The following is a 25,768-nucleotide window of genomic DNA, read 5'->3' as shown; positions in this document are numbered from 1 at the left end:
ATCACACGTTTTATTAGACAAATGTGTCACAATTGTCATTACAGTTTTCGTCTTTTCGTATAAAACAATGAATAAAAAATCACGATTTTCAAATTTATTCTTAAATTGTAGTCGGAAACTTTGGAATCATAGAGGTATGGTTAACTTCTTGATTTGAATATAAAACGTGGTTTTTTCTTTTTCTACCACTGATTAGATCATATTTCTCGCCATGACAATAAGGAAGGCGACGATTTTTCTATAATCCCTTTATGAACTGTTTCCAAAAGTGAACAAAGAAACTTACTTTCCAAAGAACTTTAGAACGGCGCGAATTCTACCCTTACCAACTGTAAACAGTCATATAAGTATACAGCGTGCAGCACTTTGTTCAGTGTACACAAAGTAAGCGTGAGTGCATGGCCTTTCACATGTACAGCTCATAGCTCGCGCCTCCACCCCCAACACCTCTCTCTACTAGAGGTGAAGCGTATATACTAGAACAGATGTTTGGAACAGATATCTAAGATACTTTAGTACTTAGTATTTGTTCATAAATATTGTACGTATTGCGCGTCTTGCGCGTCTTTCGTATCCCCTATATGCAATACAATAGACGTGCAAGACGCTTAATAAGACGAGTGATTCTCTAATCCAAATATGAAACACCCGTAAAGCAAATCCACCAGAGGACACAAAAAAATTAGGGAATAATTTCATTGGAAATTCTCTAGCTACACTTTCCCCCATGGATTTTAAAATAAAATATTGTGGAGAAGAAGTTTTTCCTGATATTCTCCAGCCACTTTCCCCCCCACGGATTTAAAAATCATTGTAGGGAATCATACTTCGGAAATGTGAAATTTTGTATATCGTCACTTGTAAGTAGGTACAATTGCAAAATACGAAGATTTGGAACAAGTATTCATTTTCACTTGTACTAGTTGTTCCAAGTATCAAGACGAACTAGAACGACTCACCTCTACTCTCTACCAATCCCATCTCACTTGTAAGTAAGTACAATTGCGAAATACTAGGGGACAGGTATTTGGAATAAGTATTAATTTTCACTTGTACTAGTCGTTCCAAGTATGAGTATTCGATGAGCTGGTACGACTCACCTCTACTCTCTACCAATCCCATCCCACGACGCACAGTGGGCTGAAAATCGCCTTTCATAGACATAGAGACTTGAATTTTCAAGGGTATTTTTTTTGGCTAGAAATAGATTCTGCTGATCATTACTATGCTATAAAATGTCGTACGAAGCAATTGCGTGTACAAATGAAGGAGTTATAATTTTTTTAAGAAAAATTTGTATGGCGCTGACATTAAAAATGAGGCTATCTCTGGAATCATAAGGTTGGCCGTTCTATCTTTACACACAGATAATACTACTATTTATTTTTATTTTTTTGACATACTTCATATTGTGGCGCAAGGTGCGATTTTTTTTTTAAAATCCTAAAGTGAAATTTTTTTTTTTTTGTTGATGATTCATTTTAATGCTTAAATGCTTTACATATGAGTATGCTTGGTCTAGTTTACAATATTTTATTTACACTGCAAGCCAAAACACTGTGCACAGCGGGCTGAAAATCGCCTTTTATAGACATAGAGACTTGAATTTTCAAGTGTATTTTTTTTGGCTAGAAATGGATTCTGCTGATCATTAATATGCTATAAAATTTTGTATGAAGCAATTGCGTGTACAAATGAAGGAGTCATCATTTTTTTAAGAAAAAATTGTATGGAACTGTCAATAAAAATGAGGCTATCTCTGGAATCATAAGGTTGACCATTATATCCTTACACACAAATATACTACTATTTATTTGTATTTTTTTGACCTACTTCGTATTGTGGCGAAACTTGTGATTTTTTTTTTTTAAATCCTCAAAGTTGAAAAAAAAACTTTTTTATGTTGAAGATTCATTTTAATGCTTAAATGCTTTACATATGAGTATGCTTTGTCTAGTTTACAATATTTTATTTACACCGCAAGCCTAAAAGCATTTAAGAATTAAAATGAATCATCAACATTAAAAATGGTTTTTTTTAAATTTGAGGATTTAAAAAAAAAAAATCGCACCTTGCGCCACAATATGAAGTATGTCAAAAAAATACAAATAAATAGTAGTATTATCTGTGTGTAAGGAGAGAACGGCCAACCTTATGATTCCAGAGATAGCCTCATTTTTAATGTCAGCGCCATACAAATTTTTCTTTAAAAAATTATAACTCCTTCATTTGTACACGCAATTGCTTCGTACGACATTTTATAGCGTAGTAATGATCAGCAGAATCCATCTCTAGCCAAAAAAAATACCCTTGAAAATTCAAATCTCTATGTCTATGAAAGGCGATTTTCAGCCCGCTGTGCGACGCCGGACCTTTCCTGTGAATTAATTCCGAAAACGGGAGAACAAACAAGGCGTGTATTTTGTTAGCCGTACTACGAATATTTGATATTGCACTTATAACCAGTATTTTTTTAATAACGGGGACTCGATTGTGGACCGAAGTAGATTACATTATTTTATGTAAGGGGACAAAATAGACACGCCGTGTATGTTTTATAATCTTATATAGTTGCATCAACCAACAATATCTATCGACGTGTAGTTGGTTTGGTTTGGAACAGTTATTTGAACAAGTCAGGGGTCTCAAAAGTTGTTAATTTGAATATAAAATGATGGAATACACTCGAATGGAAAAATATTTGGATAACGGAACACACCCACAAGGCATTTTCTAGTTCTTCTTTAATTTATGTGTGGATATATCCACAGATATTTTAAGTTTCTTAAAAAACCAAATCGTAAAAAAATTGTTACTAGTAGACGTTTTTAAAAAGAAATACGATATACAGGGTTTTCCAATAAGGGGTGTTATTTTGAATAGCCCGCTATTTCGGTAGATGTTACTTTTGAAGCTGTCATCTTTTGACATTTGACAAGTAAAAACTACGTCATTAATAAAAATGGAACGATACACGCTTCAACAACGCATTGAAATTATTAAAATTCACTTGAGTGAATCAAATGCAAATCATCTTGAGTGATGAGGCCCATTTCCATCTCGGTGGCTTCGTCAATAAGCAAAATTGTCGCACCTGGGTCTCGGAAAACCCAAGAGTTATTGTTGAAAAACCTCTCTATCCTCAACGTGTGACTGTTTGGTGCGGTTTATGGTCCGGCGGAGTCATTGGACCTTACTTTTTCGAAAATGAGGCTGGAGCAACAGTTACGGTGGATTTGAACATTCCCTACAGAATGAATGAATGAATGGATTGCGCTATCGAGAAATGATTAATAATTTTTCATGGCTGGAATTGGATGGTATTGATTTAGACAACGTTTACTTTCAACCAAACGGCGCTACATGCCACACAAGCAACGAAACCATTGATCTTTTACGATTGTATATCAAAATAACACCTCTTATTGGAAAACCCTGTATATATATTTTTTCATAACGTATCCGTGTGTGTGCATGTGTTAGCGCTTGAGTGGCATCAAACTTGATAGAATGCACTGTCATCAACAACGATTGACATTAACTTCCAAGATTCCATTTCATTCATTCCTTCATGTATCTTTTCATTCATTCAAGAAAACAAAATAAAAATTCAAATAGATTTAATTTTTTTTAAATGGTAATGGTTGAATTATATGTATTTTGGAATGCTGAATTCGAGAATGCCATCCATTTTGACCCATCACGTAAGGATTTTCCGCAAAGTGGAAATTAAAATATAGGCAAAACCCGCCTTACACTACTTCTGTAGGGAATGTTCAAAAGAAAAATCATAAAATTATACAAATTTAATTAATTTTAAGTCATAATATATTTTATTTACATCATATGCAGTTATAAATCTTTATAAAATATGCTTTTTTTAGTGGAAGCTTCGTTTTGTGCTTTTTCGTTTGTGGGACGTTATATTTTCCCTATGCAGCATCCAGCAGTAGTCGCCTATCATATTTATATCCCATCGACCTTGATACCTTCTCTCCATTTCCTTGATATCTTGGTGAAACCTCTCACCTTGCTCTTCACTAACTGCACCAAGATTTTAAATCTCGGATCAGGTCATTTAATTCAGCTTGAGAAAATTGTTGAGGTCCACTGGAGTCGCCTACTTGAAACTCGTCACTAGAACTTTCTTCTGATTCACTTTCTGATGATGGCAAATCGTCCAGGCTTTGGGGTTCTTGTGGTGTAGGAATGCCAGGTCCGTGAGGGACTGGGCGGAATGCTGAATCTGTTTGGGTAGCGAATTTGTTTTTTATTTTTGGTATTATACCCTTGCACATTGCACGAACAAAAGTAGCAGTCATCGCTGTGGTTTCGAGGCTCTCTCCCAATATATATGATTCAAAGCTGACTAATTTTATCGTCATGAGTTACTAAATGTTTTGTTTCAGTCTATAAAACTTAATATTATCTTATAATAAGATGTAAATAATAAAAAAATATATATTTCCGCAATAAACCCCGTTTTGCGACTTAAGATAGGCAATCCCACAGTATTTTGCGTTTTGCGGAAAAACCTTACGTGATGGAATTTTTTTGATAATATTCCCGAATTCAGCAACCAAAAATACATGGGAATTACCTCTTATTTCAAAGAAAAAAAAACGTTGCAGACCTGTGTTATTATTTTTTTTGGTAATAAAATAATGTTGGTTGTTTCAGGTGAAAAAATGTAACAAGCAATAATTGTTGAATGAAACACTAGTATATATTGAATTATTTCGCGGATAAGAGATAAGCCGTCATAGCTCAGTGGTCAGAGCTGTCGACTGGAAATCGAAAGGACACGGGTTCATGTCCCGTTGGCGTCATGTATCTTTTATCAGGAGATTTTTCAATGTGGATGAGTGTTTCAGGCTAATAATTATTGCTTTAAAAAAAAAAAGATGTACATATTTGAAAAGTAACGCGTGTCATGTAAAAACTCATTAGTTTATACTAATTATTTCACTGTATAAAATTTAACTTATAACAAATACGTACTTATATTTTTCAGTACATTTATAATGCATTTGTGTTTTTTGTCTCATTTGACTTTTAATAACAGCTGGCGATTAGAAATATTCAATTGACCAGTTGGAAATAGATGGAAAATATATTTTTGGTTACACTCGAGTCATCAAACTATGTGGAAAACCTATTACTCGTCACACTCGAGTCATCAAACTGCTGAATTTCTTCGGCTATTTGAGTGTGACTTTTGATAGCAACCGTTTTTCAAAAGTAAAGTTTTAAATTTGTGGAACACCTATTACGTGTCTCACTCGAGTCATCAAACTGCTAAAATTTATCTTCTATCTATATAGATAGAAGAGTATCCCGGGGTGGATTTGCTGAAAATTTGTACACTTGACGTTAAAAATGACTGTCTTATATGTTATTTCGAAAAACTCTGCTTAAATCCCCGGGAACGCCCGGGATTCAAGAAGGACGAGGATTTTTTTCGCAAAATCACTAATCTAATTGTCCCTAAGCCTTGATTGATGGTTGATGATGACCAAAATAACAATTGATTCATAAAAATAAAACTCAACTCATAATCACTAGTCACGGGCAACTTTTGAGACTCGCTGTAAAAATGACACATCAAAAAAATGATGGCCCACCCTATTACACAAGTACATGGGCTGAGTACAGTGAAACCGGGTCGAGGCGAAACCTCCTAGATCACAAGGTCGGGACAAGTTGCTAGGCAGCTTTAAATAAGTGTCCCGGTCTTGTGATCTAAGAGGTTTTGACAGAGGAGGGGCGAATTATGTCACCGTTTCTTTACGCTGAAAACGTCTCGGCAAATACGAGATGATCATTTTGTTAACGTGTTCCGACACCGTGATAATACATTCCGCCTTTACTAAAAGCTTAACAAGAATAACAAGCTGAATATTTTGACGGTGAAGCAAACTGTGTATTTTAATGTACTTATTTTTATACATAAAATTAACTTAGGGATGATGTCTAAGGAACTGAAAAGAAAAATAAATTACAATAACGAGATACACGGACACGGGACGAGAAATTCTAAGCAAATTAGATTGCCAACAAGAAAAAAAACAAGCACCCAAAAATCTCTGATGTACCAGGCTGTTCAACTCTATAACAAAATCCCGAAGGAAATTGCTGTGATAGAAAATATTAATAAGTTCAAAAATGAATTAAGAAAATATGTCTATCTCAATTATTAATGTTTCTTTTTTTTGTGACTTTAGTGAAATATTTAAAGAAAGATTATGTTTTCCAAATAATGTACATGTTTATATGTTTATAAAACTATTAGCACACACGAAGATGTGAGCTAACTTAAGATAAATAAATAAATAAATAAAACTTCGTCTTAACGAAAAAATAATATTTAATCGTCTTTTCGTCTTAACGGGATAACAAATAATTTTTAGTTATTCTTAATAAATAAGCAATATTTTATATAAATAAGTTTTAATTCAAAAGGTATTCATATTTTTTCTCGGATTTTTTATTTTTTTCATTAAGTATTAATTTTTATTATACATAATTTGTAACTGATTTAGTATTGTACTGAATTCGAACTATTTTATGATGCCCAGAAATCTGTATAAAAAACCTTAATTTCTATTATTTTATTATTTTTTTACATTAGCTTCACAAAGGAGGCCTTGACGAAAATAATTCCCTTCAGGGCCTATGACATCTATATTTTTAGGAAAAGAAGGGGAATAAGTTCTGGGAAGGAAAAAAGCTATGAGGGGTGGGTAGGAATCTGGGGTCAGTGTGTCGAGCAGTGACACGTTCTGAGAGAGTCCTGCTGGAGAGGTCAAAAGGTCTCCCTCAACCAGTCTCTTCCAATCCGGTCTGCTAAGAAGTTGGTGGGCAGATGTATCTGTCGCCAAGACCCGGACAAACCTCACCCCATGAACCCGCGCACCCCTGCAAAGTCACCCAACGTAGCGAACCACTTGGGGTGACCTATGGCAGAAGTGTTGGTTATCCCATACCCGCCTCCCAAATGAAAAATACTGTCTTCCTCGAAATCTAGAGGTACAATAATAATCGTACTGAATCAACATCAATAAAATAATGCTGGTCATAAATAAAAACGTTTGAAATTTGAATTTAAATAGAGGACAGTAAAAAGTAACACGACAAGAGGGGAGAACGGTGCGCGGTGCGCCGGGTGGGTTGTGTCGTCGGGAAACCAAAGGGGTGCAGGGCTGGGCTAAGCTTCCTTCAGCGACAATGCCCGCGCGACACGCTTCTGCCCGGGTCCGCGAGATTGATGTCCGTGTAATACGCTGTAAGTGTGTCGGTAGGCACAAGCTGCGGCCTATGTAATTAAGGTGTCTTCACCTGATCTCGTTGTACAAACATATTCAAATAGCGATATTCTATCTCTCCTGGGTACCTAGCACGCTGATCGATAAACGATTTATCGATTATGTCGGTAACTTGTCGTCGCTCCCGAACACGACTGTAGATCGAAAACGAAAAAAAGAACAGTTCACTACGACTAAATGTTCTTAATCTATTCGACTTTAACTATTGTTTGCATATTCCAAGTCGTGGTTGGGAATGATGACAAGTTATCGACATTAAGAGGAAGCTACAAGCCTAAAATGAGTATATTCTTGGTATCCCTTAATCATGTGAAACTGTCACAGATAATCTTAGATATAAAACTGTATTTTTTTAAAGTTGTTTCCTTTATGCGTTCATACATTTATATTGAAAAAAATTTTTTTTAGTAGATTTCATTTATATTTTTTATTTGAGTAATCTATTTTTTATCTGTATTCTACTCAAGCGAAACGATAGAAGAACCTTCAATTTAAAGCATATTTTTTGGTATTCATAATGTACACCAATTTGTTATAAAGATGAATCAAAATAGTGATTTGGCATTAAGCTTCGCCTTAACGATAAATTCTTTATCGACCAGCCGTGCTAGATACCCTGGAACCCAAAGGTAATGCGGGTTTTTAGCAGGTTAGATCGATATAACCTAATATCAACACGATACATATACAGTCAGTTAGCGATATTTGCGAACACGGTCAGAATATGATTTCGACAGTAAATAGACAAAAGCCGATGTTTTTAGCGCGGCCTCCAAGGTGTCAGATGTGTCGTTCCCTATGCAGAATAACTGGCTTATTAATGAATGGAGGTGAAATAACGAAGCTCTTAGATGCGCAAGAAATCGTACATGATCATATGATCATGATAATACAAGATCCATGTACTCAATTAATTCATCTTAGGACGCGATCAACGGACTTCGTTCCAGCTTGAAGAAACAAATGTTTTTAGTTTTGGCTAAATACCTCATTATCTAATTAAATCTCTTTTTAGCGTCAAAAGGTACAAGCGTGTTGCCAAAGTACGATTAAGTTATATTTCAACTCAATACTGTCAATTTATTAGTATTTTTAACTTTTACGTGGCAGTTTGATGTTTAGGAAAATCAATTCATAGATAGATGCGCCAGTGTTGCCAGAAAATATGTATTTGTTATTTATTATCAAAATCGGTCCGGCTATCAACAGCGCAGGAAATGGGTTTAACATCATAGGTAGTCACGCCTATCGATCCGATATTGTAATGTTGTCGGTTTCACTGTGCCAGACCCTATGGGCCCACGAGAGGTAATGTGAACCAACTGACAAAATGGTTAATTATAAGCTAGAGCTTTTCGCCTTATTTTTGTTTGTAAACTATATGAATAGTTTAATTAAAACGGATGTTTGGTACTTAAGGAAGCGGATTGTTTTGCCTGATTCTGATCCAGTCAGATGCCTTTGAAGTGTTCAGTGCAACCGTTTGGGTCTCACCGTATACAGACATGTAATTTAAGAAGTGAATTTACTTCACTTTTAGCTATTACTTAGATCGTAGGAGTGAACACAACACGCTTATATAGCAACGGTGCGGGCATGTTAGCTGTGTTTAATTCTTTGATAACGTGAAAATGATTTATTTACGAAGTGAGCTATTAAGTTATTCTAAGGACAGATTGTTGCAACCGAAACGTTCGAAATGAAAACCATTTAGTAAACCGTAAAAACATATAAAAGCCTATCAAGGCGTAGATGATTAATAAATATAATATAAAACTTCAGCCTGCGTATGTTTGCGCTCGCAAAACTCGAGAAGTAGTCGACTGATATCGCTGAAAATTTCAATGTTTGTTTTTATTAGTGCCGGGCACAGACATATGAATATATAGACTAGAAATTAAAGATGAGGGGTAAAATCAACTGTTGAAGAACGAAGGGGGTAAAGCTGACTATGATTCGTCAATAAATCAATCTGACAGTATATAGGCATCTCGCATTATAATATCACCATTTAGTTCTTAAAAGTAAAATCTGCTTTTGAATGAATAGACATTTTTACATGGGAGCGCAAATTACTCGCCACGTTATGAACAAATTTGCGAAGTCCAAATTCGGCAAAATAAATTTCTTCTATTTTCAGAGTCGAATATTTCGCTTACGTGTTTAGTTAAGACACTTTTATAAATGTTCATAATTTACTTCTCAGCAACCAACCAGCTTTGTGTTTCGCGTCCAGACGTATCTCGGTGTGATAGTATATGTTTCTACAACTGATCCATATTATACGATGTGAATATGCTTAAAATAAAGTAAAATAATGCTTATATATGGAATGTAATACGACAATTGGGTTTATTCTCTTTTTCACATCTATTTTTACAAGTTTTCATACCACAAGTCACCATTTTGCCGTGTTATTTCGTAAAATGAACCGATGATGCCTCGACCATAGTTCGCACAAGAATGATGACGTCACGTTTTCTAAATTCACTTGAGGCCATACGCGAGCACAGCCGGCTCCAATGGAACCGGTATGGGGAGTGGGGAATAATACGCTTTTAATCACTTAGGGCAGGTCTACTAATATTCATATGTCTATGGTGCCGGGAGTGTTTAAAGCGTGGTTTAAATAGCAGAAGAAGTCGGGATGAATACTTAACGCAATATCTCATATACAGCAGTGGGTGGTGGAAGAAGTCCAGCAATAGCGAAGCATTGTAAATAAATAAATAAAATTAAAACTGGTAATAGTGCGTGACAATGAACTCAAATTTGCTTTGAATTTTCATGTCTTTTCACACAATTGGTGAACTGAGGACCGTTTTTACAAAGAGAAATATCTAAATACCAATTTCACAACAATATTATAACATAAACAATATTATAATATTTGCGTCCAAGAAACATGATGATTGTGTACCCTCAAATAAAAGGGATGTAAACATTATTATTATTGTCTTATTTAATCAATGAATGTAAACAAAGTTATCAGTCTTTTAATTAAATAAAGTTATTATCAACACTTCAAGGTAATAATAACTATTTAAATAATATTATAAATGTTTTTTAAATCATCAAAAATGTCCTCATTAAGATCTAACTGGCTCTTTGCCAATCACTGTTAGGATACGGTATTATCGGATGGGGCAGTGCAAATGACAATATCCTAAAATCACCAATTAAAAGTCATAATAAAATGTATTCTGAAAGTCCCTGTGAGAACTACCACTGACGATATCGTCAACAATATAACACCACGTCAATAAAACAACAGTATTCTAAAACAATATTTCAATAATACAAAACACGAGAAATAACAACTAGAAAAATACACTACAAACTTTTTATTATCTATACTAATAAATTCAAATAATATGTGAATTAAATCGTCAGCATGGAAGATCCCGATGAGAATATCATTATATCTATTTCTTACAAAAAGGGAAAATAATATATATTTTTATCATATTATTACAATACATTATCAAAGCGGTATTATGCTACGAAGAAAGTAACTCGACACTGTAAAATTATATAATTAGGCACTCGGAAATGTTTATAATGTTTGGTATATTAGAACACATAGTGATGTGATTTAACTAAAGATGAATACATAAATAAACATTAGTTACTCAACACTTTCATACTCAGAGGTAGTGAAAAACCCACTCGCTTATTAATAAAGAGTAAGATGAGAAGGCACACGCACACATCAAGAGTTGACCAATTGACAAGAGGTTCTTTAGAATTGACATTGTACCCCTTATTTTATTGTATAGGTACATTTGTAACGTTTTGCTGGCCTGAGTTGATTCCGCCAGGCATTAGAATAAGCACATAATTAATATTATGCAAATACACATAACATTTGACGGTTAGTTTAATTTTCAGACAGCCAGCCCTTCTAACAGTGGTGCCCTAACCAGCCCTTCCCAATCTTTGAAGAATAGCCACTAAAACAGCATCATTAAACCTTAATTAGTAGGTACTTACTTTACTTAATTACAAACATTTTACTGAACTATTCAACTATGACTATACTCTATATACGAATTGACAGATTGAAGAACGATATTATCATAATGAACAAGTAGATCGTCAGGCTTTAGGAAAAGCTTTAGCGACATAGGTATTCCCTGGCAATCACTAATTACTAATAAGTCAGAATAAATAGACCTAAGCTACAGTAGAGTTTTAGTTAAGGTTTTTAAGTAAAGTAATAGTAATAGTAATGGCTAAGTTTAAGTAAGGTTATGTTTAAGTAAGGTTAAGTTTAAGTTTAAGTAAGGTTAAGTTTAAGTAAGGTTAAGTTTAAGTAAGGTTAAGTTTAAGTAAGGTTAAGTTTAAGTAAGGTTAAGTTTCAGTAAGGTTAAGTTTAAGTAAGGTTATGTTTAAGTAAGGTTAAGTTTAAGTAAGGTTTTGTTTTTGTTTAAGTAAGGCTAAGTTTAAGTTAGGCTATGTTTAAGTTTAAGTTTAAGTAAGGCTATGTTTAAGTTTAAGGTTAAGTAAGTTTAAGTTTAAGTGAGGTGAAGTTTAAGTAAGGTTAAGTTTAAGTAAGGTGAAGTTTAAGTTTAAGTAAGGTTAAGTTTAAGTAAGGTGAAGTTTAAGTTTAAGTAAGGTTAAGTTTATGTTTATGTAAGGTTAAGTTTAAGTTTAAGTAAGGTGAAGTTTAAGTAAGGTTAAGTTTAAGTATAGTTAAGTTTATGCTCTTATTAGTATAGTTAAATTTTGCTCCATTTCAAACGAGTCGTGTTTTATAAAATATTTTCGATTAATTATTATCGATTTTTAATATTAGCGCGCTCCCTCTAACATTCGTATTTAGTACATATCTCACTTTCAAACCGTCTTTGAACGCTAATATTTTGGATCATAATAATGTGTTTTAATAAAATAACTCAATTCAGGGCTATCTATGAACGCGTAGATTATAACACACGTTACGTTTACCCTCAGGTAATCGTCGTGCAAGACTCTAATAACGGGGTTGGCTAGAGGCTCACATTAATTAATTCCGACGAGTTCGTTACGATAATATATATATATATAATATGTATATTTTTTTTATCGGATGTAAGTTATTTATATTTAATATTAATAAAAGCAGTACCTTACCATTAAAATATTTTATGTAAAGCGGTTTTAAAAAAATTATAAAACTTTACCAACAATAAATTTAGCGGTAAGCACAAGATTTTATAACAAGATACTAATATTGCAATAAATGTATAAGTATATTAAAAATAAGTACAACTGTTATTATGAATTGTTGTAGGTCGATATTAGTTTCTAGCTAGGCAGATTGCCCGTTCTAAGGAACCAAATGCTTTTAAAATTGCTTAAAATTTATTCTGTAAAATTAAAGTGTTGTTGTATTGTAATTTTTTTTGATCAATATTGAATATTGAAATTGAATATTTATTAAGTATTATAAATGAGCCATTTAATAGGTTACCATGTAAAATTTGAAGTGACATTATTTAATAGTTTTCAGACTCCACCCTCCCTAAGCCAATCAACTATTTAGTTATTATTGAACCGATGAAGAACATTTCGCATGTTTTAATATTTAATTCTTTGGGGATTTTATCATATAATTTCGCTCCCGGATATATATACTACTTTTGATACTTTGCTGTATTTCTCCCTGGAACCACGAGATCCTTTCGGGTGTGACATCTTGTGATATATTTGTTCTAATTTTAATAAGATTTTCTAGATTTTTGTGTACCTTTTCAAGCAATGTTTCAATTCTGAGAATAGTTACCTTACACCATTGTGATACTGAGAGTATCTTTTACACGGAGAATACTTCCTGATAAAAAATATTGCTAATTTATTAAGAATCTATTCAAATTATTCGCATGCCTGTTAAAAAAGGGATTGTAGGCCATTAACAAATGAATTGATAGGTATCCTAATAAACTACCAATGTTTTCCTAACGCGTGTTTATAAAAAACCTCACATTTCTGCATTTCGTCATGATATATTAATGAGACAAACGAAGGTGCGTGAAAACGTGTTCCGATATTATTATGAATTTAATTTATCAGGGAGCGGCTGGCAGTCCCGTTTTAACAGGATAACCAATAATTTAATTTGAGATTCTTAATAAATCAGCATTACTCATTTTTCTGTGCACTCTGAAACGTACCGCAAACATACTACGTATTATTTTAAATGAAGAAATTGGGAAATATCACAAATTAATAAAATAAAATTTGTGTTATTTCACGATTAAATCATTTCAGAGTGAAAGATACTCTCAGTATCGCCCTGTTGTAAGACCATCATTCAGTATTGAAACGTTGCTTGAAATGGCTTTAGCCGTGTCTGGTGACTAGATCTGATGAGCCAGGTACTTCCCCACCTTACTCTTCCCGTCTCCTTCGACTCCCCACCACCTTCGGCCTCACTACATACCCCAATTGGATATAACAAAGTCTCACTGGCTCCAGATGGTTGGGAGCAGTCGGGATTCTTGTGCGATATTCAAAATTAAAAAAAAGTTTGCTGATCTCCAAATTTTTCACACGATCATACATGATCTTAGTATGCATTCGCACCAGAGATCTCATTTCTACGGCATTAGACGTAGTGAAAAGTAAAATACGTATGTTTGCAGTAGAAACCGGTTTGCCACTGATATGTATATTATATATTGATAGCGCCCAGCTTCCAAAATAAACAACCAGGAGTGGAAGTCAAACACGACAGAGGAACGGAACAAAGGTGACAGATTATCTGGTCTTGTCAGCCGGGTCGCCTGTTATCGAATTTCAGTCCAAATTCTCCCATTTTTCTTACATAATTAACATAATATTATTTACTGACTGGGCGTTATTAGAATTTTTCATCGGTCTGACAATATTAATTTATTAGAGTCATCATTAGGTACAGGTACACACTCTAAGAAAAGTTTAGTGTAGCTGGTCTAGTGCCAGCAGACCGATAAACCCGTTCATTTTGTACATTTCGATTTTTGCAGGTAAAAAAATACTCGATATAAAATATTTAATTACATACCGATTTGTAATATATAGTAAATTAATATGCTTGAAAGCTTTTGTTCTGGAAAATGGCGGAGTTTGGGAATGTCGGATAATATATTCGTAGTTTACAAAAAGTATCAAGAAACTTGATAATTCATTGTTACAGGCATGCTTTCCCGTTTTTAACCTGAGATTTATAATATATTAGCTATACTCATTTTTCTCCGTGTTGGTATATACTTTTATTTCCAGTAAAGATCTTTTTCTCAAGGATACACTTAATGTAGTTCAATAAAAAATTAAACATTAATACAAATATAAGGTAGGTAGTTTACAAAAAGTATCAAGAAACTTGATAATTCATTGTTAAAGGCATGCTTTCCCGTTTTTAACCTGAGATTTATAATATATTAGCTATACTCATATTTCTCCGTGTTGGTATAGACTTTTATTTCCAGTAAAGATCTTTTCCTCAAGGATACACTTAATGTAGTTCAATAAAAAATTAAACATTAATACAAATATAAGGTAGGTAGTTTACAAAAAGTACCAAGAAACTTGATAATTCATTGTTAAAGGCATGCTTTCCCGTTTTTAACCTGAGATTTATAATATATTAGCTATACTCATATTTCTCCGTGTTGGTATAGACTTTTATTTCCAGTAAAGATCTTTTCCTCAAGGATACACTTAATGTAGTTCAATAAAAAATTAAACATTAATACAAATATAAGGTAGGTAGTTTACAAAAAGTATCAAGAAACTTGATAATTCATTGTTAAAGGCATGCTTTCCCGTTTTTAACCTGAGATTTATAATATATTAGCTATACTCATATTTCTGCGTGTTGGTATAGACTTTTATTTCCAGTAAAGATCTTTTCCTCAAGGATACACTTAATGTAGTTCAATAAAAAATTAAACATTAATACAAATATAAGGTAGGTAGTTTACAAAAAGTATCAAGAAACTTGATAATTCATTGTTAAAGGCATGCTTTCCCGTTTTTAACCTGAGATTTATAATATATTAGCTATACTCATATTTTTCCGTGTTGGTATAGACTTTTATTTCCAGTAAAGATCTTTTCCTCAAGGATACACTTAATGTAGTTCAATAAAAAATTAAACATTAATACAAATATAAGGTAGGTGTATATTTACAGGGGGTAATTCACCACCCACTTGTTAAGAACTATCTGTAGGATAACCCTTTAATATGGATTTAACTATTTATTTATTCGTAAAATCCCAAGTACTATTCGAACTTATAATTAGTGGCCCAGTTTTTTAATAATAAAATATTATTTCGCATCTTGTACCTATGTACAAATACTCATTACCTAGCAAGATAAGCCACCCAAATAAGGTGATTCATTGTTGTCAGTGTGTTGAATACTAGATGGAAGTAAGAAATAATACCAGAAATCTATAATATATAAATGTATGTGGAGATCGTGTGAGCACCAATTTGGTTTTGTTGGTATTTGTGATTAAGCCTGCGCCATGTGACCATTTTATTAGGGACGTAAAGTCTTGTTGGATACATTTGATAGCAACGGATAATAATTGTTCATCAGATATGAGAAGAGCTGTGTCGTCAGCCTAAAAAAAGTGTTTAGCATGTCAAAAAAGTTTTTTCATCAATGAAACAAATATAATATAAAGCGTGGGTCCCAAAATTGACCCCTGAGGGACCCTAGCACACATTTTTTCCCATTCATTTTTTTGTAATATTTTTTACACATATATGTCTATTAAATAAATAATTTTTAAACAAATTTAGTAGGTTTCCTCTGATTCCAATTACTTTTACAATTATTCATAAATTTTGAGGATCAATTGTGACAAACACTTTCTTTTCACTTTCTGGAATTATCGAAAATATCACATGCCTTTTATGGTTTAATTCATTGTTTATATAATTCGAGAACTCCTGTAATAATGTTTCTGTGCTTTCATAGACATATGAATATTCATATGTCTATGTGTGCTTTTTATTTTGGAAGCCATATTGTTTTTGGTCTACTATGCAAAAATTTAAAAAATACATTAACTTAATTTTGATTAAATATATTTTTCAAAGTGCAGTATGTATTAGTATACTAATATGTTTATAGTTTCCTATTTCTGAGAGCTTTCCTCCTTTGTATATCGGTCTAATAATAGCACATTTAAGGTCATCAGGCATTTCAGCTTGGGTAAAAAGTCTATTTACTAAATGCTAAAGAGGTCCTAAAATACTTGTTTTTTTTTTTAAATCGTACATTCTTATATTGTCCATTCATACAGATTTGGAATTTTGATATTTTTTAACAATATTTTGAATCTCAGTCAGCGTTGCCTTGAGAAAATACATGCTATGTGGTAATTCTACTGGATCGACATAAGATTTAAAATCGCATTTGTGCAACATTTGGCTTATACTATCTGAGCAATAAAAATTCGAATATTGTTTTGCTACACTATCCACTGTCTGGTCCTTAGTTCATCGCAGTTACTTTTAGTTTTCTTCCCGACATTTTAGTTATTTCAACCCAGGTTTGCTTAGTATCAACCACTTTCGAAAATATAAAAAAAAAAGATTTTCGTTTAGTAATTAATTTGTTGATATTATTTTGTATGAGCTTGTAATCATTTTCATCATTGTTATTAGTAGGAGAATTATTCCATTTTCGAAACATTACATCGCTTTTTTAATTTACTCTAAAATATCAGTGGTAATCCATTTTTTTATCGCGTTCAGTATTTTGTTTGCTTTTCAAAAAATTTTACAGCATAAATTAATAAAATTATTTTTAATTTTTTGATACAAAATAAATTCTCATTAAGTAAAGAATTCCAATGAATTTTATGTATTTGACTATCAATACTTTTTTGTGACGAAATATTTTCTTCTTCATGTCATTTCTGATAGCGAGTCCACTTGCTTAAGCCCATTACTGTATCTAACGTATACAAGATCTACACACAAACGTGTTACGTGTCAATTAACAATTGCTTCCCATCTCACATCACCTATGCATTTGACGAAATAATTGCTGGCAAGAATATTTTCATAGGAAGTAACTATAGGATATTGAGAAGATATATTTTTAATAATTAATGAACTGTTTAGGCTTTGCTCAGTGCTGGCCCCTTCGCTTTTTAACATTTACACTTGAGACCTACCTCACACTGAAGGCAGAAAATTTACTTACGCAGATGACATCAAAACCCTTAAAGCAGCAGGAGGTATCCTCAATTCTGACCTAAAGGCTATGGAAGAATATTTTCTCAATTGGCGACTAAAGCCAAATGGGTCGAAAACAATTCCATCTTAACAATTCAGAAGCTAATTCCAAACTCTGTGTTCAGGTTGATGGAAAAATATTTACCATGACCCTCACCCCCGCTATCTTGGAGTTACTTTGGACAGGAGCTTGAACTACCGGCAACACATGGAAACAGTGGGTACAAAAACTAGGACAAGGCTTAACATAGTTAATAAGCTAGCTGGAACTAGCTGGGGATGCGACGCCAACACACTCAGAACAGCATCCATTGCCCTGGTTTTTTCAACGGCTGAATACTGTGCTCCAGTATGGGCTTGAAGCGCCCACACTTCCATGGTAGACGTTCAGCTTAATGCCACAATGCGAACCATCAGCGGGACTTTAAAATCTACTCCTCTTCCTTGGCTCCCCGTACTTGCAAACATAACCCCGCCAAACATCAGGCGAGAAATTGCAACACTGAGGGAATACAAGAAGACGGTGCAAAAAAGGGCAATACCTTTGCACGAAGATGTCGTCTTCCACCGGCATGCCGCTGAAGTAAAAAAAGTCCTTCTGGGCGGAAGGAGAGAGGCTCCTCCGATTAACTCTCACCCCAGAAGATAGGTGGAAACTTGAGTGGCAGACGGCCAACGTGGAAAATGCCCACCTCATACAGGACCCCACCAAGAGACAGCCTGGGTTCTCATTGCCTCGCAAAATCTGGTCCGCTATCAATAGGTTAAGGTGCTCCCATAGCCGCTGTGCCCACATGATGGACAGTTGCACAATGTGGTGCGGTGCAGACCACCGAACATGTGCTCAGCGAATGTCCGCACCATTCATTCCCCAGCGGGATTGATGAAGTTCTCATGGCGACGCCTGAGGCTCTAGAATGGCTCGCAGACCTAGATGTCACCCTCTGACCCCCCCACCATTCGAAAGAAGAAGAATGCACTGTTATATTTTGAATTAATGAATTGAATGATGCAACGAAGCAATTTCAAACTTATCGCGCCCAGCACAATGAGTACGTGACCCCCACGAAAATCATTTCAGATAATGTGACTTAACAAAATAAAGGAAAAAGACTCACTTTTCTTTCGAACGGTGTTCCTCGTAGAACATCTGCAGCTCTTTAGTTGTAAAGTTCTGCGTGCTTGGGAAGTTCGTTGTCCTGGAAAAAAATAAATTATTATTGTTCCACTCCTGGTTGTTTTATTCCAGTGTAATAAGTAATAACACAATATGGAAATCAGAATAATGTTTATGTAAAAATAAAAAAAAAATAAGTAAAACACAATTTAAAATAAATTATCATTTATTTAGCATGGTTAACGCGTTGAATTGTAATCCATTGTATTTTTTTTTAATTTTGTATATAAATATAAATTACAAACAATACAAAACAAAATGAACCTTTGTCTGTCCAACTGGGAAGGATTCCCGTTTCAGGACAGCCAAATTGTGTATTTAATACATAATATTCTTACAATGGAATGGCGATGCTGTCAAAACAAATATTGAGAACATTGTTGATTGCATTCGAAGTGACAGGATGGTTTCTTTATCCTTGAAAGAATCACAAAGATGTAATTTATTACCAGGGTCAATTTGGATAACATTAGTAATTGCATTCAGAACAGATGCATGGTTTCTTTCGGGACATCACAAGTCTGAGATTCTTTCCAGGGCATTTTGGAGAACATTTACAATTGTATTGTATTTAAGTTGTTGGGGTCAGTTTCTTTCTACAATGTTCTTCGATAGTCGATCCTGAAGAAGGACGAGATTCCATGATGAGGACATTTCTGGAATTGTGGATGTTTTCCCTCATTCTTGCCACAAGATTCTTATTTGAGCTGCAAATCCAGGAACTCGCCCTTCAGCAAGCAACGTGAACAAAGAGGAGGAACTGTAGTGCCAGAGAAGTCCGAACATCATGCGGTATGCACCGTTGTTGATTGTTGAAATGCACCCGAAGCCTTTCCATCGTCCTCTTTTTGAAGTTGGCCCAGGGTGTCGATTCTCCAGTCCAGGCCGCTCGCAATGGTCGTCATACATTCACGACGTTCTTATTTTTGAGTTTCATCAAAAGTACATACTTACAATACTTACATACGTCAAACGTCAAAAGTCATTACAATTCGAGTAGGTCAAACCACTCGTTGTTCGAGTGGAATGACTTCGTCGAGAATCGAGGCTCAGAGCTCGCACGTGTACAAGGTGGTACAAAAAGCTAAGAATAATGTCCTTTTCACCAGCGGGCTACTCCATGAGGCTACCAATGACTATAAGCATGCTAGATTTTATATACTAACTGCTCGCCTCTACTGTCGATGTCTTCATCTTGTTGGTAAGCTTGTTGGTGGTGATATGCCCTAAGTATTTGGTTGCTTCTACCATTCAAAAAAGTATGTTAATGTAAAAAGTGTGTGAATGTTTTTTGGACCATCGCCATCGCCGTGTTTGATAGCAAAAAATGCTGTTTTTTCGGATTGTTATTCATGTTACCTTCATGCTCGAACTCTTCATAAATCTTCAAGAGTCCTCTTATTGACATTGCCATCAGTACTATCAACTATATAGCTCACATTATTGACACATTTTCCTCCTATTGGCAATCTACCCAGTATTGTTTTACCTGTGGGTGAGTTCGTCCACCATGTACACGGGAAGAATGAGTATTGCTGATTTATTAAAATCCGGTTAAAATCGGGATTGCAGGCTGTTTCTTAATAAACTTTTAGTACATTCCAAATATATGGGAACACGTGTTCACGCAATTGCTATTGTCTTAATAATAAATAATTATTGAAATGTGGAAATATACGGATTTTTATGTGATGGATGATAACACTTATTCCAACATTGTGATTGTACATTCGTATCTTACTAAAAGTTTACTTAGGACGGGTTGTTTCGGAGAATCTGAACAATTCATCAAATTTCAACGTTCATTTTCAAGTTCTGTGAAAGATTTTTTCAAGTTCTGTTTTTATTTCAGTTTTGTCAAGCAACTAGCCTACAATGATATAAAAACAGAACTTGAATAAGTCTTTCACAGAACTCGAAAATGAACGTTGAAATTTGATGAATTGTTCAAATTCTCCGAAACAACCCGTCCTAAGTAACTTATCAATTCATTGGTTTAGGGCTTCCCGTTTTCAACCGGATTAAGAATAATTTGAAGAGATCCGCTATATTATATAACCGTAAGTTTCTACGTGCATATGTTAAACAATGCTGTCGTACTCTGCTTTTCGGGAAAAAAGGTTTCGGATAATCCGTTTTTCGATTTCACGAGGTTTTCCTGTTACGTTTCAATGTTTCGAAAATTTGTATTACTTTCGCAACTATAAAGATTTTGACGGCTTATGTTTTCGGTACTATTGAGTATTTTCCAAAAATTCTGTCCTCAGTCCTCAACAACATCTAATCTATCTATTTATATATAAAACACGTAAACTGTAAAAATAAAATAAAATATAAAGTAGAGTGTTCTGTGTTCTGGCAGACCGCGTGGCGGACACCGGGCGGACGGCGCCAATTTGATATTTATACAAATCAATAGTTTTATTCCAGTTGTATTAAAATACAAAATTAGCACATAATTTCCACGCAATTTTCCCCTATTCGGATACATAGTAAACAATAGCAGTATATAAGTAAAAGCGAGAGGTGTCTTACTTCTTGGAGTCGGTCAGCGAAGGTTCCACCACCAGGGGCACGCCACAGTAATCGAAACCTACAACCAAAAGATAAAAGATTATAATGCTATAGAATATACCTAACGGATATGTAAAAAAATAATATTTTGGGATCAGAATACGTACTAAAACTTGACGGCCTAGACGTTTCCTCCCTCCTACAACATGAGTCTCTTCAACATCCAGGATCACTCCTTCCTTTCCTCCCTCCACACAGCATCCCTAAAGTTGATAGTCCTTGAGCGAAATTACTTATGGGTGCATAAGCAAGATGTTTAAGTATCGTCTCCCTTTTACTTCTCTTCTCCCAAATCAGCAGCCTTACACTATTCGCCATTTATTTTTTCAATCCTCGAGTAGGAGAAGTTGGTGCACCAAGTCTGAGTCATTCATTAAAGTTATGGGTAAATATTCGGAATCGCTGGACAAGGATTATATGAAATATTTTTAAATAAAACCTTCTGATTTACCTTAATTACTATAAAAGGAATCTGACTGCATTTGGGATATATTTAATTTTAGCATTTTAATTTTTAATTACGTAAATCGAAAATTCACTTTCGTTGTATGGGATGACAGCTGGAATGATTTTTGTTGATGACATTTTCTCTGGTTGGTATTCTTGATACGAGTAGCTAGAATTTTAATCATTTCGGAATGCAAATTCTAGTTAGGTACTGTTTTGGCCAAACTCGAAAAATAAAATATTTTTATGTTACTTATAAAACTTAAATTATTTATATTTAGGTAATATAATAATTATTGTTTTATTTAACCTAAACTATAGTAACCTAACCTATAATAATCAAACCTAAACTAACCTAACCTATAACAATCAAACCTAAACCAACCTAACCTATAATAATCCAACCTAACCTAATCTAACCTATATCCTAATAATAATCCTACCTAACCTATAATAATCCAACCTAACCTAACCTAACCTATATCCTAATAATAATCCTACCTAACCTATAATAATCCTACCTAACCTATAATAATCCAACCTAACCTAACCTAACCTATAATAATCCAACCTAACCTAACCTAACCTATATCCTAATAATAATCCAACCTAACCTAACCTAACCTACAATAATCCAACCTAACCTATTTCCTAATAATAATCCTACCTAACTTAACCTATAATAATCCAACCTAACCTATATCCTAATAATAATCCAACCTAACTTAACCTAACCTATATCCTAATAATAATCCAACCTAACCTAACCTATATCCTAATAATAATCCAACCTAACCTAACCTAACCTATATCCTAATAATAATCCAACCTAACCTACAATAATCCAACCTAACCTATAATAATCCAACCTAACCTAACCTAACCTATATCCTAATAATAATCCTACCTAACCTATTATATCCAATCTATCCTAACCTAACCTAAATCCTAATAATAAACCAACCTAACCTATAATAATCCAACCTTACCTATAATAACCCCACCTTTTTTAATTTTTCTATTTTATAAAACATACCTAAATATCTTTATTTTATTTTTCGAGTTTGGTTAAAATAGTACCTAACTAGTATTTGCACATGGTAAAAAATATAGCCACTCGTATCAGGAATACAAACAAAAGAAAATTTTATCAACAGAAAGCATTCCAGCTGTCATCCCATACAACGAAAGTGAATTTTCGATTTACGTAATTAAAAATTAAAATGCTAAAATTAAAAAATATCCCAAATGCAGTCAGATTCCTTTTATAGTAATTATGGTAAATCAGAAGGTTTTATTTTAAAATATTTCATATAATCCTTGTCCAGCGATTCCGAATAATTACCAAGTTATGTGGTGAGGGCTTCAATGATTAAGAAATAAACACAATCGTACAAACCACGAAGCCGGTTCACTGCCTTATCTGTAGAAGACTAATAGAATAAAGAAACATTCTTGTACATACCATAAACTGGTCCTCCGCTTTGTCTGCAGAGGACTTTGGTACCTACATCAAGAGTAACCATCGCTTAAAGTGGAGATTGCTTCAAAAGTTAATAAATGAACACTCTTGTACATACCGCGAAGCTGGTCCACCGCCTTGTCTGCAGAGGACTGGTCGGGGAAATCCACAAAGGCGTACCCGCCACGCTTGATGGCGACGCGCGTGGCGGGCAGCTTCTGGTCCTGCAGCAAGCGATGCACGGCGGCCGCCTCCACTTCAGCCGGCAAGTTGCCGATGTACAGCTTGTTCATGGTCGCAATCGCCTTCAGCTCGAGCATCGTTTTCAGTTCCTTGGGCTGGCTCGACTCAACTTAATTCGATGGAAAATTTCGATAAACCGGGATATGATTGCTTGGAATTTCTAATACAAATACGTCGAGTATTAATTAACTAGATAACTAATTAACGGAAACTAATAAACTTTCGATAAAGCAGTACACGATTGCTTTTAACTTCCGATAGTATTAAGTAAGCTATAGAAAAATCTATCACGCGAACAATAACATTGAACGGAACGAAATTTTTGTGACGGAATTCAAATGTTTCTCTTCGAATATAAGAAAGATTCTACAATTCTTATTTTCAATAAAGTGATACTGTGTTGATTAGATAGCTACTTACAAAATATGTCTAGTCTATAGGTCGCCTATGCACGGTCAGTAATATTGACAGTAATAATATATTTTTTTTAGGTCATAAAAAATATTATTGAATATGAATAGGAGTTCCAAATTGATAATATCATTGAGCGTGTGCTCTCTACTGATGGATTGACAAAGGTATTTAAGAATTTGTAAAATAAGTTTTTAAAATCCAAAGTCATCTATAGGCATCGTCAAATTTAAAATCCATCATTTTATTATATCTCAACGGGCGCCAAAGAGATCAGTAAAACTGTCTGTTCGAACTAATAAAATCAGCGATGAACGCGAACAAAACGACTGAAGATTTCCCTAGTAAAAATATTATTATATATATTCTTTATTATGAAACATTGTACATAATCTGTTATTATAGTAAACAACATGTAATAATATTCCACATTTTTGGAAGTGTTTTAAAATTACAATAATTTATCATGTATACATCCCGCTGCGTATATGGTTATCTAACTAAATATTATTCCAGTGTTCAATAACCTTTCCTCAACCACGTCATTTTAAAGATTCGCAACTTATCACAAGCATAATAGGGAATCCGGCGGTAAAGTGCACAAATTTCGGCAGGTGATTCTACATGATAGTAAAAGTAAAAAAGTTTTTTTAGAAATTCCGTTGCTTTTTTCCCTACAAAAATATGAAATTTCGAAAAAAGTCATACATCTTTTTTACTTGTACATGTAGAATCACCTCCCAAGGTTATGCACTTTTTATTTTTAAATTTGTAATACATACATATGACAACAGACCACTTCCTCCGTACATATGACATATTTACAGGAGAAAAACATATGGTTCAAAAAACTAATTACAATAAAATATTTTCTTTTTAACGTAACTACCCAATTCAACAGTGAAAAACGTTTCTCGTGTTTGAATCGGGGATTAGTGCTTTACTTTACCCCGCACACCCTGTATATTATTAAAGACACATGACATTCTTGTATCTTCTGTCTTTTTCGTTTACAAGACGTGTGAAAAGGAAGATTTAATCATTTTTGTACGGTCATTGATGACTTGTTTTCGAACTCTGTTTGGTACCATCATAGCAGGCTATTGATGCTAAGTACATATCGGATCGTCGATCATCTCACTCATACCTTTTGTGACTCCTGTGACTATTAAAATTAATATCTGTGTTTTGGTTGCGGGGTCCTACACTAGACGACCAGAGCATGCGATAACATATGTGTTCCTTATCGGCCATTCGTACACAATAATATCTACCCGACTGCGTGCATGTTGAAAATCTGGAAGTTGTCTGGAAATCATAATTAAATAAATATTGAATGTTGTTTACTTCATTGGTCAGTTTGTGATTTGCATTCTAAATAAATATATTGGTTTAAAGCTGACAGCAGTAACATACATATCTAATCATATATTTCGTAAGTTGCGGATACAACAATAACTACAGAAATTACAATAATAACTTCGAGTGGCTGATGCCTTTGGTTCTTAGAACACGTAATCTTCCTAGCTAGAAACTAATGTCCTGATAAATGCACGGTGTCCGGAAACTCGTAGAAGAAGCGGGAAACTGGTGAATTTACATCACGTTTACATCGATTTACTAACCTTTCGTTTTCGAATAAATCGATTTAGTGGTATGTATGTGGTGTTTGTTTTCGAATAAATCGATTCTGATGTTAGTATTTTTAGGTAAAATTAAAATAAAATCGGTTGCTATGGAGTTAATATCAGCTGTTTATTGTGTTTTATGGGTTTAAGTGTAGACCCGCCTCCCAAGGTTTTTCAACCCTTTAGTTCCGGATAAAGATGAAAAAAAATATTCAAAATGCTCAAATCGAAAACAGCAGTTCTTTTGCTTTCTCATTGTGATGTAAATTCACCGGTAA

The 25,768-nt window shown here is 34.0% G+C and overlaps 1 protein-coding gene across 1 annotated transcript in view; it reads right to left on the bottom strand.

The window, feature by feature from the left end:
* The window catches only part of Imp (IGF-II mRNA-binding protein), a 104,426-nt gene extending 80,925 nt beyond the window's left edge, over positions 1 to 23,501 (bottom strand). The window contains exons 1-3 of the mRNA XM_089646186.1: positions 23,327 to 23,501; positions 21,261 to 21,318; positions 15,383 to 15,407 (exon numbers count right to left, since the gene is read on the bottom strand). Coding sequence (XP_089502312.1) covers positions 15,383 to 15,407; positions 21,261 to 21,318; positions 23,327 to 23,501 — 258 coding nt within the window. The remainder of the gene's footprint in view (positions 1 to 15,382; positions 15,408 to 21,260; positions 21,319 to 23,326) is intronic.
* Positions 23,502 to 25,768: the final 2,267 nt, after the last annotated feature.

This window comes from Hesperophylax consimilis, chromosome 23 (genome assembly GCF_061612785.1).
Source record: "Hesperophylax consimilis isolate HC1 chromosome 23, BYU_Hcon_1.0, whole genome shotgun sequence".
In the NCBI taxonomy this organism is placed as follows: Eukaryota; Metazoa; Arthropoda; class Insecta; order Trichoptera; family Limnephilidae; genus Hesperophylax; species Hesperophylax consimilis.
Note: the sequence above shows the minus strand (reverse complement) of the source record. Positions and strands in the feature narration are given on the sequence as shown.